At 34.6% G+C, this 14208-nt stretch overlaps 2 protein-coding genes across 2 annotated transcripts; both read left to right on the top strand.

Annotated features, from left to right (window-relative positions):
* The first annotated feature begins 3128 nt into the window (after positions 1–3128).
* Positions 3129–3835, top strand: LOC116105919 (uncharacterized mitochondrial protein AtMg00810-like). The gene is made up of 2 exons (XM_031392289.1): positions 3129–3411; positions 3561–3835. The coding sequence occupies exons 1-2, from the start codon at positions 3129–3131 to the stop codon at positions 3833–3835; spliced, it is 558 nt and encodes a 185-aa protein (XP_031248149.1).
* A 6740-nt stretch (positions 3836–10575) lies between these two features.
* Positions 10576–13937, top strand: LOC116105867 (exocyst complex component EXO70E2). The gene is made up of 2 exons (XM_031392263.1): positions 10576–10662; positions 10874–13937. Exon 2 carries the CDS (start codon positions 11772–11774, stop codon positions 13689–13691), a length of 1920 nt encoding a protein of 639 aa, XP_031248123.1. The 5' UTR covers positions 10576–10662; positions 10874–11771; the 3' UTR covers positions 13692–13937.
* Positions 13938–14208: the final 271 nt, after the last annotated feature.

Below are 14208 nucleotides of genomic sequence, written 5' to 3'. Positions count from 1 at the left end.
TTGCAGGAGTTTGAAAGTTTTGAAAAGAAAGTTTTGTTTGTTTGTTGCAAATGGAGGTAGCAAACGGGGGAAATACTCAGTAACGGGATGGAGAAGCTTGTAGGCAATAATAACTACAAGTACTGGAGAATGTGTATGGAGACGTATCTTCAAGGTCATGATTTGTGGGAATTAGTTACTAGTGCTAATGTAGGGATTCCTACTGATATTGGAAATGGAAGATCAAGTGTGTCAAGACTCTTTTTGCTTTGAGGACATCTATCAGCAAGGAGTTTATTGATTATGTTCGTGATGTTAGCTCTCCATAAGAAGTCTGGGACACGCTTAAGAAGTTGCGTACTAAGAAGAATACAACAAGGTTACAACTATTGGAGAATGAGTTGGCAATGTTAAAACGAGGAGGTATGTCAATTTCAAAATACTTTTTTACGAGTTAAAAGTATTTGTGCTGAAATTTCAGAGATAGATGTGTATGACAAGATTAGTGAAGCTCGTTTATGTCGGTATCTTGTCGGTGGATTGAGAAAGGAGTATGGGCCTTTCATCACCTCTATTCAAGGGTGGTCACAACAACCTTCTGTAGAGGAGTTAGAGAACTTGCTCTCTAATCAAGAAGCTTTGGCTAAACGAATGGCAAAAATCTTTGAATCTGACACTGTTCTCTTCTCAAAGGGGAAGCCAAACAAGAAGAATACATCAGCCTGGAACAAGACTAATGAAGAAAACTCAAGTGCAGAGAAATGTGGCAATTCATAAAGTAAGAAATCTATCACATGTTTTAGATGTGGGAAAACTTGGCATATCAAGAGGAATTGTCGTGTGAAGATTTCCAAAGCTAATGTTGCATGTGTAAGTGAAGGAGATGATCAACTCAAATGGGAGCAATGTTTTACTGTTGAAGAAAAGTCAGTCTAAACTCTTGTTAATTATGTCAACAATGACAAAGAGGAGTGGATCATTGATTCAGGTTGTTCACACCATGTAATAGGAAATGACACATTGTTCTCAGAAATGCGTCAACACCATAGAGAGTGGGTTATTGTTACTGCAGATAACTCAACTTATCCGGTAACAAAAGAAGGTGCCATGACAATCAATGTTGCTGATGAGACAAGAACTAGCAGTGTCAAGTTGAATGATGTTTATCATGTTCCAGGTTTGAAGAAAAATTTAGTTTTAGTTTCTCAAATTACAGATTCTGGAAAATATGTTTTGTTTGGGCCAAATGATGTGAAGGTGCTTAATAATGTGAAAGATATATCTGTTGTTGTTCTTACTAGTGAGAAGAAAGGTTCTTTGTTCGTTATGTCAGCAGGTGAAGCCTATGTAAAGAAAACGAGCCAAATCAATAGTGCCGCAATTTGGCATGCTCGGTTGGGTCATGTAGGCTACCAAATGTTGTAGCAGATTTCTTTTAAAAAGTTGATAGATGGCATTCCAACTTTGAAGGATGTACGTGAGAATGTGATTTGTCAAGGTTGCCAATATGGCAAATCACATTGTCTTCCTTTCAAAAGTTCATCAAATCGACATACTTGATGGGACCAATGAAAACACCAAGCTATAACAAACATTGTTATGTTATGGTATTGGTGGATGATTACTCACGGTTCACTTGGGTGAAATTTTTGAAAGAGAAGAGTGAAGCATTATCCAAGTTTATGGAATTCAAGGATGCTATTGAAAAGAATTTCAGGAAGAAAATAAAATGTCTACGGAGTGATAATGGTGGGGAATATATGTCAAATGATTTCTTCAAATTTTGTGATGACAACGGTATTCTTCGTCAAATGACATGTCCCGATACCCCTAAGCAGAATGGAGTTGCAAAAAGGAAACTTGGTCATCTTGCTTCAGTCTGTCTTTCATGGTTGCGTGACAAGAATCTTCCTCGGGAGCTTTGGGCATAAGCTATTCAATGTGCATGTCATGTGATAAACAGGTTACCTCTGTGGCTAGGTACACAAAAATCTCCTTTTGAGATTTTATATGGTGCCAAATGTGAATTATTTTTGGGTATTTGGTTCTATTTGTTATGTTCATGTTCCTAAATCTAATCGATCCAAACTTGACTCGAATGCAAAGAAATGTGTATTTGTTGGCTATGACTCTTATAGGAAGGGTTGGAGGTGTATGGATCCAGGAACAAATAAATTTGTTACTTCTAGAGATGTGGTGTTTGATGAAGTATCTCTATGTTCTGCTCAAAAGCCCGTGGTAAAAAATATTGCTCTTGATGATGATCAAGACAACTTTGAGCCTCTATCTCTGAAATTAATCTACAAGCATCTACTAATGATGAAATAGAAAATGAATCGCCAAGGCAGAATATTCAAAGACCAGAAGATGGTAAGCAACAAGCAGTGACAAGATCAACAAGGGAAACTAGGCAGCCATATTATCTCAAAGATTATGAGGTACAACTTAATCATTGCACAGTGACCTCATGTTTCTTTATAGGAGCTTTAAGTGTAGAAGAACCAACAAGCTATGAGGAAGCCAAAGACTGTCTAAAATGGGAAAGAGCAACGCAAGAAGAAATTGAAGCATTAGACAAAAATGAGACGTGGGAGTTAGTACCCAAACCAGAAAATTGTAAGCCAATCACTTGCAGATGGGTTTATCGGTTGAAGAAAAAATTAGATAGGACAATTGATAGGTTGAAAGCTCGTTTAGTTGCCCGTGGTTTTTCTCAAAGCTATGGATTAGACTTTGAGGAGACTTTTAGTCCAGTAGCAAAGATGGTGACGGTGAGATCAATTTTTTCGCTTGCTGCTTTTAAAGATTGGAAGTTGTGGCAACTTGACGTAAAGAATGCATTTCTTTATGGAGAGTTGGATCATGAAGTATTTATGGAGCAACCCCAAGGTTTTGTCTCTAAGCAATTTCCACATCATGTATGCCGGTTAAAGAAAGCACTATACGGTCTAAACTAAGCACCGCGTGCTTGGTATGGTATAGTTGCTCAATATCTCATCTTTTGTGGCTTTAAAGTTTCAGATTCAGATTCTAGTTTGTTCATAAAATAAGAATCAAATATGCATCTGTTGGTATTATTATATGTTGATGATATGATAATAACAGGAGATAATGAATAAGAAATTTCTCATTTAAGGAATGATTTATCTATGTGTTTTGAGATGAAAAATCTAGGAGAGATTGGATGTTTCCTTGGTCTACAAGTCGAAAAATCAAATCAAGGTTATTTTGTTTCTCCAAAAGGATATGCAAAAGGTCTCTTGGAACGTTTTGGTGTGGGGGAGTCAAAAGAAATGGCTACTCCTATGGAGTCATATCTCAAGTTGAAGAAAGATGAAGGGAAGTTGTTGAAGGATGCTAAAACGTTCCGACAACTTGTTGGAAGCTTAATATATTTAACCATCACAAGGCCAGAAATTTCATATTCTGTTGGTTTTGTTTCACAGTTTTTATGCAAGATCCAAGAACTCCCCATTTAGATGCGGCAAAAAGAATTTTACATTATCTAAAAGGATCTCTCAGTCATGGCCTTTTATATAAGAGATATAATAATTTTTTGTTGAGTGGATTCACTTATACAGATTGGGCTAGAGATACAGATGATCGTCGCTCAACTTCAGGTTATTGTTTTAACATTGGTTCAGCTGTGATTTCCTGGTGTAGCAAGAAGCAAGCTGTTTTTGTTTTGTCTAGCATCGAAGCTAAATATGTGGTAGCAACCATGGCTGCACACGAATGCATTTGGTTGAAGGGGTTGATTAGAGACATGCTGTGCAAAGTTAACTATGTTGTGCAGATCAAATGTGACAATGAAAATGCTATCAAACTTGCATCAAATCTAGTTTTCCATGCGTGAACAAAGCATATTGAGGTCCGACATCAATATGTTCATGAAAAAGTATTGAATCAAGAGAATGAACTGAAAGGAATTCATACCAGCGATCAAGTGGCTGATATATTTGCTAAGGCTTTGGCAAGGCCTAAGTTTGAAGATTTTCAAGATGCTTTAGGTATTGTTGATCGTAAGCTTGCACTAAGGGGGAGTGTCAAAAATTAGTACAACTTAACGTACGAGACAATGTGATTGTGGTAGAGGTGGGCATTTGAGACTGGGTCCAAAAACCCAGCCCAAAAACCTGATCCTAGGACCGGTCCTAGGAGGCTTGGTCCTAAAACAGGACTAGGCCTAAGGAGGAGGGTCTGGTCCCTCCATTGGGCCCTCCTCCAAGGCCCGGGCCTGGGCCCAAATTTTTTTACACTTTTTCGTTTTAGTCCTTTGTATAATTACGTAAAACCCCTTATAAATTTTGACATAAACATAAATTATAGGGGTTAAAATAAAATTTTATAAAATTTATATAAAAAAAAAAATTACTTTCTTTATAACCTTCTTTTTTGGGGCAGGGGGAGGGGGGGGGGGGGGGTTATTACACTATAAATAACCCTAAAATCTTTCATTTTTTCCACACCACTCAATCTCTCTACTCCAAATGTCCAATCAAATTCTCATTCAATTTATATTTATATTTATAAATTATTCATATTATTCTATTTTTCAATATCATCTCTTATTCATATTATTATTTAATTTCTTTTCATTTTAATTATTTATTATTTTATCATAAATTCATAATGGATTCCCGAAATGATGCATTTGGAGGATCATCCCCAAATGAGTTTTACGTTCCATCCACCGAAGAAATGGAAATGTTCAATCCATTTTCACCATTTCCTCTAGAGGCAGTAGCTGCAATTCCACAACCACATTCGGTCGGGACGAGGTGTAGCTAAACACATGCGAGCTGTGAGTCAACGAGCACGGGCATAGCCCAACCCCCCCAACTGTCAAAGAGGGTCGTGTCCAATGTATGACGACACTTCACCAAATCAAAACGGCCAAAGACAAATGGGGAGGGGGAATAATCGTGTGGGATATGTAATTTCTGTGGAACCATTATTGGCGATAAAAAGGGGACTTCAACGATGCGACGATATGTGGAGAAGAAGCACCCCAAAATAATGCAGTTGCCCGGTACATCTTCAACCAGATCAAGTAGAAAAATTCAAACTCAACTTAATTTTAATCCACAATCCTCAACTCTCTCAACATAATAATACAGTGCACATGTTGCATGAGAGAAAATAGTAAGATTCATAGTTGCTATGGACTTTCCTATTTGTTTATCTGAAAATCCTTATTTTATTCATATGATTAAAACTGCATTTTGTCAAACATATATCCCTATTAGTAAAAGTACAAGTAAAAGAGATATACTAAAACTTTATAACAAAATAAATAATAAACTTAAAAAGAATTTCAAAATTTTAGGAATATATCTATTGCATTTACATTAGACATATGAGATTGTAGATCAAAAACCGATTTTTGAACTGTCACAGTACATTTCTTAGATCATAATCGGGGTTTACAACAAAAATTAATGGGTCTGAAACTATTTATTTTACAATTCTTGAAGTTTTGCAAGAATATTTATTAACTGATAGAGTTATAGCGCTAATACCGCGACAATTTCTTTGTTTGAAAAGATATTGGATCCGTGTGGTGAAAGCAAATTTTTTCACTAGAGATGTGCTTGCTACATCATCAATTTGATAGTTAAAACAGATTTAGATGTTGTACATTCGAAGATGGAGAGGGTGCACACGGCTATCAAATTTATCGTCGACGGTAGCAATAAAAGATGGCAGGAGTATGTCAAATATTGTAAGCAAGAAGACCCACCGGTTCGACCTTTAAGTTATGTACGGACATGCCTATCTGTTGGAACTCCACACACTTGATGTTGGAAAAAACTTTGCCAACCGTAAAGCAAATTACAGATTTTGTCAACCGGAAGCACTATCCAGAGGAAGTTGTCAGCTATGATGATTAGGCGTTTGTGAACTTTTTTATTCATTTCTTAAAATTTTTTATGATGCTACTAATACATTAAGTGATATTTATTATCTACTAATTTAGTGTTAGATATTTTACTTCAAATTGCTGAAACTTTTACTAAACATAGATATAATAACGTTTTAAGGGAAATTGTTTTAAAGATGTAAGAAAAATGTGAGAATATTGGTTAGATATTCCATTCTTATATGGATTAGGCCTTGTTCTAGATCCTAGGTTTAAATTACACATAATTAACTGTATAATTACTGAGTTAGGCCAACATTTAGGACATGATTATACGTCTTATTTGACTGACTTTAAACAAAAATTAGATAGCCTTTTTTCTTTATATGAGAATAAGTACAATGGAAGTGGAAGTGGAACGTTCAGGAGAGACGATCAGGACCTTGATGCAGCCCTCTGTCAAGGATCGAGCAAGTGGACATATATGGAACGTGGTGGAAGTAGCAACTCCAACTCGTACATACATGGACCAAATGAGTTGAATCACTATCTACAAGTGGACATGTCTTTTATGACAATGAAGAAGAAACACGATATATATATATTCTTCAATGGTGGAACCAACATGAAAGTCGATTCCTCATTGTAGCCCAAATGGCACGTGACATTTTATCTGTACCGGTTTCTACAATTGCATATGAGTCAACATTTTAAAAAAGTGGTCGGATTGTTGAAGACAGAAGATGTTCTTTAACCGATGAGATGATTGAAGTGATAATGTGTTTACGGGATTGGATTCATGTAGAAAGAAAACTACAATAGCACCCTAAAGATCCTGAACTACTCGAACTCTTTAGGAATATAAATTTCAATGATGTAAATATTGTTGACGATGAAGATGAATAATTTATAAAAAATTATTTAATTGTTTATTTGTGAAGCGTGAATGTATGAAATGTGAATATTACATTTATGTTAAAAAATTAAAATTAAAATTAACTATTAATTTATTTATTATTTTTTAAAATTAATTAAATTTTTAGAAACTAACTAACTACCCTTGAAAAATACTAAAAACCCCCTACAAAATTTCATTTTGCCCCTAAAATATAAAAAAAAAAGATCAAGGGGGGAAAAGAGATTTTCCAGGTCCATAGGACCGGTCCAGGTCTTAATATTGCTCATGGGCCTAGGACCAATCCCAAACAAGCCTAGGCCCAGGCCTGCTTGGGACTGGTCCTTGACCAACTCTAGATTGTGGTTCATTTATTTATGTTATTCATTTTGTTTACTAAGTTAAATAGCTATCACGTGAGGCTTGTTCACGGTAGAAAGTGGCTTGGGTTGTTTTGTTTTGTTTTTATCTAGATAAGATTTTAGTAGTGGTAAATATGATGTGAGTAGTTGGAGAGATTTGTGGGAAGTGGCCTAGTGGAATAGGTCTTTAAATAGCTAATGTGATTGAGATGGAGGATGCATTCTTCTCACCAAGATTTTTTTTATTGTATTTCCCATTTCAATAAAAACTTTTATTAACTTTCTCTTGGCCTTTCTCTCTTTATTTTATTCTTCTTTTTATTTTAAAGAGAGGAGAAGAAGAAGAAGAAGAAGAAGAAGAAGAAGAAAATGAAAAATGGGTGGAAGAAGAGGCGGCAATGGTAAGGGTGATGGTAGGTGGTTGACTGAATATGGGAGATAAAGGAAGGAGCGAGAGGGGTGGGACGACTGTGTCAGTGATTTGGAATGAGTGGATTCAATTACGACTTTACCCTTTAACTGTTGAAAAAAATAATTTTATGTTAATTTAAAGGGACGAATCTGGAATTTACAAAGCCAGGGGTGAGAGTGTCATTTAACTAAACCTTGGTGGGAACTTGTCGTTTACTCCAAAAAATTTGATTTTCATGTTTAAATTATTGAAATGACGAACTTACCCTTTTTTACCGAAAAAGTAACGGTGTGAGTCATAAGGGTGGTATTTGCATGATTTTAAACACATCAAGGTGGTATCAGTATAATTAACCCTATTTTTAATTAAATCAAATTTAGGTCCTTGGTAGAATAGTGGGATATTGAACTTCTAATTATTTATTTTTTCTTGGTTTTGGTTTAATAAAAAAAATAAAATAAAAAGCTGCTACCAACTTCACTTTATTTGGTTTTTTTTTTTTTTCTAGAAATGGAGCTATTTCTGGTGAATTTTTAAATAATTATATATTATCTAAGGATTTCTATTTATTATTCACCCTAATATATCGGCAACAACTCCATTTTTTTCCTTCAATTTATAGTGTTTAATTAAACATGATTTTATTTTAAATATTTGTTAATAAAAATATAATCACTTTTTAGCTTTTTGTGAAAGTTGGGCCGTAATGGGCCTTCACCAAATGAAATTTAAAAGAGTTAGTTATTTGAGCCTTACCTAATATGTATTTAAGTTCTGTAATTAATTTTTAGAAGTTAAAAGTACACATTATAGTGAAAATACTAAAAAAGACAAACTCCTTTAGGGGTAAACTTTTTTTTTTTTTTTTTTTTTTTTTTGAAACTGGTGTCAGGGCCAGTTTACTTGCACTGTACTAAATATTTATTGGTTGTTTAATATCATATTCTCATTAAAAAATTAAAGAAATTTTTAAAGATTCAAAAACTATAAGTCTAACTTCAAGAATGGGTTTTTGACTGTTTTACAAGTCTGACCAAACCTATGTTTACTTTACTTATTGTCAAGTGAACTATATTTTAATTCTTTTAGGCTTATTTTATTGAGTTAAAAGCTTTTTTTACCCAACAATGGTTTAATGACACTTTTCACCTACAGACTTTTAAATATATTTTATACCCAAATTTATATTCTGACAGTAAACAAAGGCAACTCAGTCTAAACTGTAAGAGCTTTTGAAGGAGGAGACCATGAGTTTTTTTGTGGTGGAGGTGGATTTTGGTGATTGAGATTGATAGGAATTTGACCTGGCAAGAGCGGTTTAAGCAAACCCTAACACTCGATTGTCGACAGTTGACAAGATGTATGGGGGTTGGGTTTGAAAGTTTTGATGAGAGATGACCAAAGAAGAGAATAATGATGGTGTGAGGTCGTAACGATACCGAAATAGAAACGAAATATAAATTTATGTAGTAAAATAATATTTTTAAAATCAACGAGTGGGAAAGTTATCATCGAGCCATTATTTGGGTGGGAAAAAGCCTTTACTTCTATTTATTTAATATTTATGCTATTGAAATGCCATCCCAAGCCAATGGGTGACTCCTTAATAAACTATTATTTTTGTATTATAGATAACATATTTGATTTTTATTTAATTGGTCAGCACAATAATTAGATTCACAAATTATTAATTATAATCTTTAATTAAATCATCATCTACCTATATAGAATTGCAATAAATAACACTTATTAATGAAATTTAAAAATGTATAATCATTTTTTATAAAAAAAACAAAATTTAAATATCTTTTGAACTATTTTTTATTATTTTATTTCCTGATTATAACATGGTTTTTGATAATTTTAGAGGAAAATTTTTAATAATATTTAAGGGATACATAATTACGTTTTATATTAAATGATTGAGTAACACTACATTCACAAACTATTTTCACAAACTTTTTTCACAAACACGACGTGACAGTTTGTAATTGGTCAACTCATAATGAGTCTGATCTATCTAATAATGGGTATCACTTGATCAATTACGAACAATTGTATTATTGTTGTGAAAAAAAATTAGTGAGGAAATTTTGACTGCTTATATTTTATTGCAAGTGATTCACTAGTAAAATAAAATAAAATAAACCATTTTGAAAACATGACAGTTACTAAAATAAATAAAATGACGTGGCTGAAAACGCGTGAAACGAATCTCAATCATCATAGGATTAAATAAATAAATAATTAATTAATTTAAAAAGAAGAATGGATAATAACATAATACCTAGAAAAAAATGTCATTATAATTGTCGTTATATAACCGTAACAATGGCCTACTGAAAACGATAGAAAGAGAATCCAGCTTATATCCCTGGGCCGGTAACACCCTGTCGGCGCTGGCTGTTGAAGAGAATTTCTCAAGTACGAATCTTTTCTTCACAAATGTAACCCAATTATACATTTGGGAACTAGGGTTAGGGTTAGGGTTAAGAGTGGAGAACTGATTTATTTTAATAACTTTGAAGATTTTGATTGATACAAAATGCAATATATATACACTCGATCATTTCGGAAGAAGAGTGGTGACTGATTTTTTTTTTCTCCCCAGTGGGTGATAATAGATCAGTTTTCTATTTGATAATTTCTGAAAAAAACTGATTTTTAAAACTTTAAAGATACAATTTGCTATCTGAAATGTAAAATTTATTATCTTTAATGTTGGAATTGAAAGATAAAATGTGTCATTCGTCAAAGTAAAAGATTTTGCATCAATGGAGTGATCATATACTTAAAAGAGTTTTTAATATAATTGACTTTTTGATTCGATAAATTTTATTATTTTATTGCTTTTTATGTGGTGTTGATGGATACATACCCTTTTGCTCCCTAAATATTGTAGGCAGGGGGAGCACCATTTGGCCTCATTTGGCTCCCAAGCCCTCAAGAATAGGACTTATCTTCAATAGTTTTCACTTTTCATCTAGATACTGTTGTCTATTGACTTGGATTATTGTCTTTAAAAGTATTTAATAAATAAAATTCAACTACATGTTAAATTTTGAAAAGTTGATGGTTGGTCCAAGAGGAAACTACAAAGCAAAGCCTTGCGTGTACTCAGATTTTCCACAACCATGAAATTACATTGCAGGTTCTCCTTCTTTCAGTTTTAAAGTTACTAGTTTCTAATTTTCTTTTATTTTGCTTCTTCCTCTCATTTTTGCCATCCCAGGAGTCCAATTTCATGCGAGGAAATTTTTGTTATTCATTCCCTTTTTTTTTCTTGTTTTAACATTGGTTGACTTTCTTTGATGATGTTTTATTCTGTATTTATTTTATCTCAAGGTGTTCTTTGTTGGCAGATTGAACTGAATTTCGATTCTGTGTTCTTTGTTATAAGGGTTCTTTCCATTTCTCTATTGCTAGAAGGATGAGCTAAACTTGGTGAGAGGCAAAAGAGACAAGAGGGGTTTTGTGTTGATCATTTGAGTTTCCTTCTTGGTCAAATCTTCATTTGGGTTCTTGAGTTTTGAGGTTCTATTTGTTTAACTTTATCCTTGTTTGATCAGGTTTCTTGTATGTTTCACAAGTGCAGAAAGACTTGTAAATCTTCATTTGACAGTTTTAATTTAAGAGAGAAACAGTGAAAGTTTTGTGACTCAAGTAAGAGTTTCAATTTATGTCCATTTGAGAGTTTTGGTTTTGTTATTGTTTCTTGTGTTATGTTGATGTTTTTGTTCTTCATATTCTTTGTTGCTGTCATTCCAGATGGTGACTGAGAAAAGCTTTACCTTTCAGTTCCTTATTGTTTCTTTTTTTCGTTCTTTTGGACAGTATAGTTTCTTCTTTAAGGATTTCTGATCCAGAGTACTATATTGCTTTTGCCAATAGTACCTATATCCCTTTTCAGTAGTTCATCTAAAAAAGGATCTTTGATTGGATTGGTTTTTTATTTTTACTCCCTTACTTTTTTTTACTTTCTGTGGCCCAAATAAGCTGGTTTGACTTGTAGAGTTCTAACTTGTATTTGTCAATTTGCAAACACTGAGTAGAGGTTTCTGCTTCTGTAGTTAAATCCAGCTCTTTGTTGCAATTGTAGTCTCCTCAATCTGGTCTAAATTTTATTGCTCGAAATAAGTCTAGTTGTGGGTTCAGCAAAATCTTGATTTAGAAGTCGGTAAGGCTTTGCGTTGAGTTTGTTTTGGGGAAGTGTTTGAGGTTTACATAAATACAATCTTTCTGTTTACTTTCTTCTTTGATATGGCTGGTTATCAGTCCATGATGCCCAACCATGAAGGTGAACAACATTTGCTCGCTGCTGCTCACCATGTTGTGAAGGCGTTACGGGCAGCGAAGAATTTGAGTGATGATATGAGAAAAGTCCTTGGTGATCTTGATGGACACTTGTCCAAGATGACTGGAAACACTGAAAGCAGGGGAGGGGAATTTGTTGAAATTGAGGAACGGTTCAAACGTGCTGAGAATAGGATCTTGTGTTGGGAGTCAAATCACACAATGATATGGGATACTGGCACTGAGGAAGTTTCTGACTATATAGGGGCTGTTAAGGAAATTCAAACATTGATAGAAAGTTTAAGAAGATTGTCTGTGAAAGGAAACGGGAAGCAGAAAGAAATACTTTCCCGAGCTGATAGTGCACTGCAGATGACAATGTTGAGGCTTGAGGAACAGCTGATCCACATCCTCGTTCAGCATAAACAATACTTTGAGCCGGAATATGTGTCTTTTCATTCTTATCAAGATGTTGTTTATGATGAGTCATATGTTTCAGTTGAGGATGAATCAAGTGATGAATCTTCCCGGAGGGTTAACAGTGGCAGGGTATCTGGAGAATATATTGTAGACTTGATCAAACCTCATGTAATTCCTGATATCAAGACCATTGTAAATGTAATGTTTGGGGCTAACTATGATCAGGAATTCTGCGAGGCTTACGTTGGTGTCAGGAAAGATGCATTGACTGAATACTTTGTCATTCTTGAACTGGAGAAGATTAGCATTGAAGATGTGCTGAAAATGAATTGGCGTACCTTGAGTAGTGAGATCAAGAAATGGAACTGGGCCATGAAGATCATTATTCGGGTCTATCTGGCTAGTGAGAAAAATTTATGCAACAAGATCTTGGGAGAGTATGGAACTATTAGCTCGTTTTGCTTTGTCGAGATTGCAAAGGCATCCTTAATTTGCCTATTGAATTTTGGGGAAGCTGTAGCAATGAGTTCTGTTCAGCCAGAAAAATTGTTTCGCTTGCTGGACATGTATGAGGTTCTGGAGGATCTTCTCTCGGACATAGATGGTTTATTATATGAAGAGGCTGGTTCTTATATTAGGATTGAGTTCCATGAGCTTTTAAGGAAACTGGGCTATTCTGCAAAGGCTACATTTTCAGAACTTCAGATTGCCATAGCTTCCAACACATCGATAAAACCTTTCCCTAAAGGTGGGATTCACCCTCTCACAAGGTATGTTATGAACTACATCAAGACCCTCACCTTGTATGATGAATCCCTTAACTTGCTTCTTTTGGACCAAGATTCGGATCATTCAAATCCAGTTCTTGAGACAGCAAATGAGCAAGACGCTTCTTCAGTAACTTTTTGTCCTTTAGCTTGTCATCTTCGGTCAGTTACATCCGCTCTTCAATGCAACCTTTTTGACAAATCCAAATTATACAAAGAGGAGGGTCTACGGCATATCTTTCTTATGAATAACATCCATTACATGGTCGACAAGGTTAAGGGTTCCGACCTCAGGCTTTTCTTTGGTGACGAATGGATCCGAAAGCATAATGGGAAATTTCAGCAGCATGCAAAAAGCTATGAGAGAGCCACATGGAGTTCAGTCCTTTCTTTTATCAGGGATTGCCCACATTCAAATACCTTCTTTAAGGCAACTCCTAAAGAAAGGTGCAGGGGATTCAATCTTGCCTTTGAGGAGGTTTACAAAAGCCAAACACAATGGTCTATCCCAGATTCTCAGCTTAAGGAAGATCTACGAATCTCAAGCTCGCTGAAAGTGATCCATGCATATAGAACTTTTCTGGGGAGAAACCATATCAGCGACAAGTACATCAAGTACTCTGTAGATGATTTGGAGTCATTGCTCTTGGATCTTTTTGTAGGATCACCAAGATCATTGCACAGTTCGCAAAAGAGATAACGATTCAACAACTTCGTTTTTTACTCATTATCTTCTGTTTCTTATTGCTGTTGCGCGTTTCGCGATGATTGCCATAGATGTACATGTAATTATAATTTATATGTTTGTACTCAGAATGTTCAACAGTTCAAGTAGAGCTTGGCTGTAGTTTTGTTTAATTAGCAAGTTTTTCTTCCTGTAACATCACTTACTTTCTTTGTCTTTAGTTTTTTCCTTGGCTTGGAATAAAATGCTCAATACTTTCAACTTTCTTTCTCATGCTCACTCTTTTACTCTCTGTGTATTTGTAAATTCTCCATTAGAAATTTAACAAAGATTGACTCACAATCTAATCTCACAAACTCTCTCTCATAACCCCGACGTGACAACTTGTAATTAGTCCGTTTGTAATTGATTAAACGGGAAAATTTATTATATTACAAACTGATCAATTGTGAACTGCTACTTCAAATTTGTGAGAAAAAGTTTGTGAGCTTGGGTTATAAGTGTAATATTGTCGTTAGAAATTTGATACTCC

The sequence above is a fragment of the Pistacia vera genome, unplaced genomic scaffold (genome assembly GCF_008641045.1).
Source record: "Pistacia vera cultivar Batoury unplaced genomic scaffold, PisVer_v2 Contig507, whole genome shotgun sequence".
Taxonomy (NCBI): Eukaryota; Viridiplantae; Streptophyta; class Magnoliopsida; order Sapindales; family Anacardiaceae; genus Pistacia; species Pistacia vera.
Note: the sequence above shows the minus strand (reverse complement) of the source record. Positions and strands in the feature narration are given on the sequence as shown.

Excerpts from the sequence above, each read along its gene's own strand:
- LOC116105919 (XM_031392289.1), top strand. The coding sequence starts at position 3,129 with ATGTGTTTTGAGATGAAAAATCTAGGAGAGATTGGATGTTTCCTTGGT. Across the intron at positions 3,412-3,560 it reads AGAAATTTCATATTCTGTTG|ATTGGGCTAGAGATACAGAT; the intron begins GTTTTGTTTCAC and ends TCACTTATACAG.
- LOC116105867 (XM_031392263.1), top strand. The coding sequence starts at position 11,772 with ATGGCTGGTTATCAGTCCATGATGCCCAACCATGAAGGTGAACAACAT.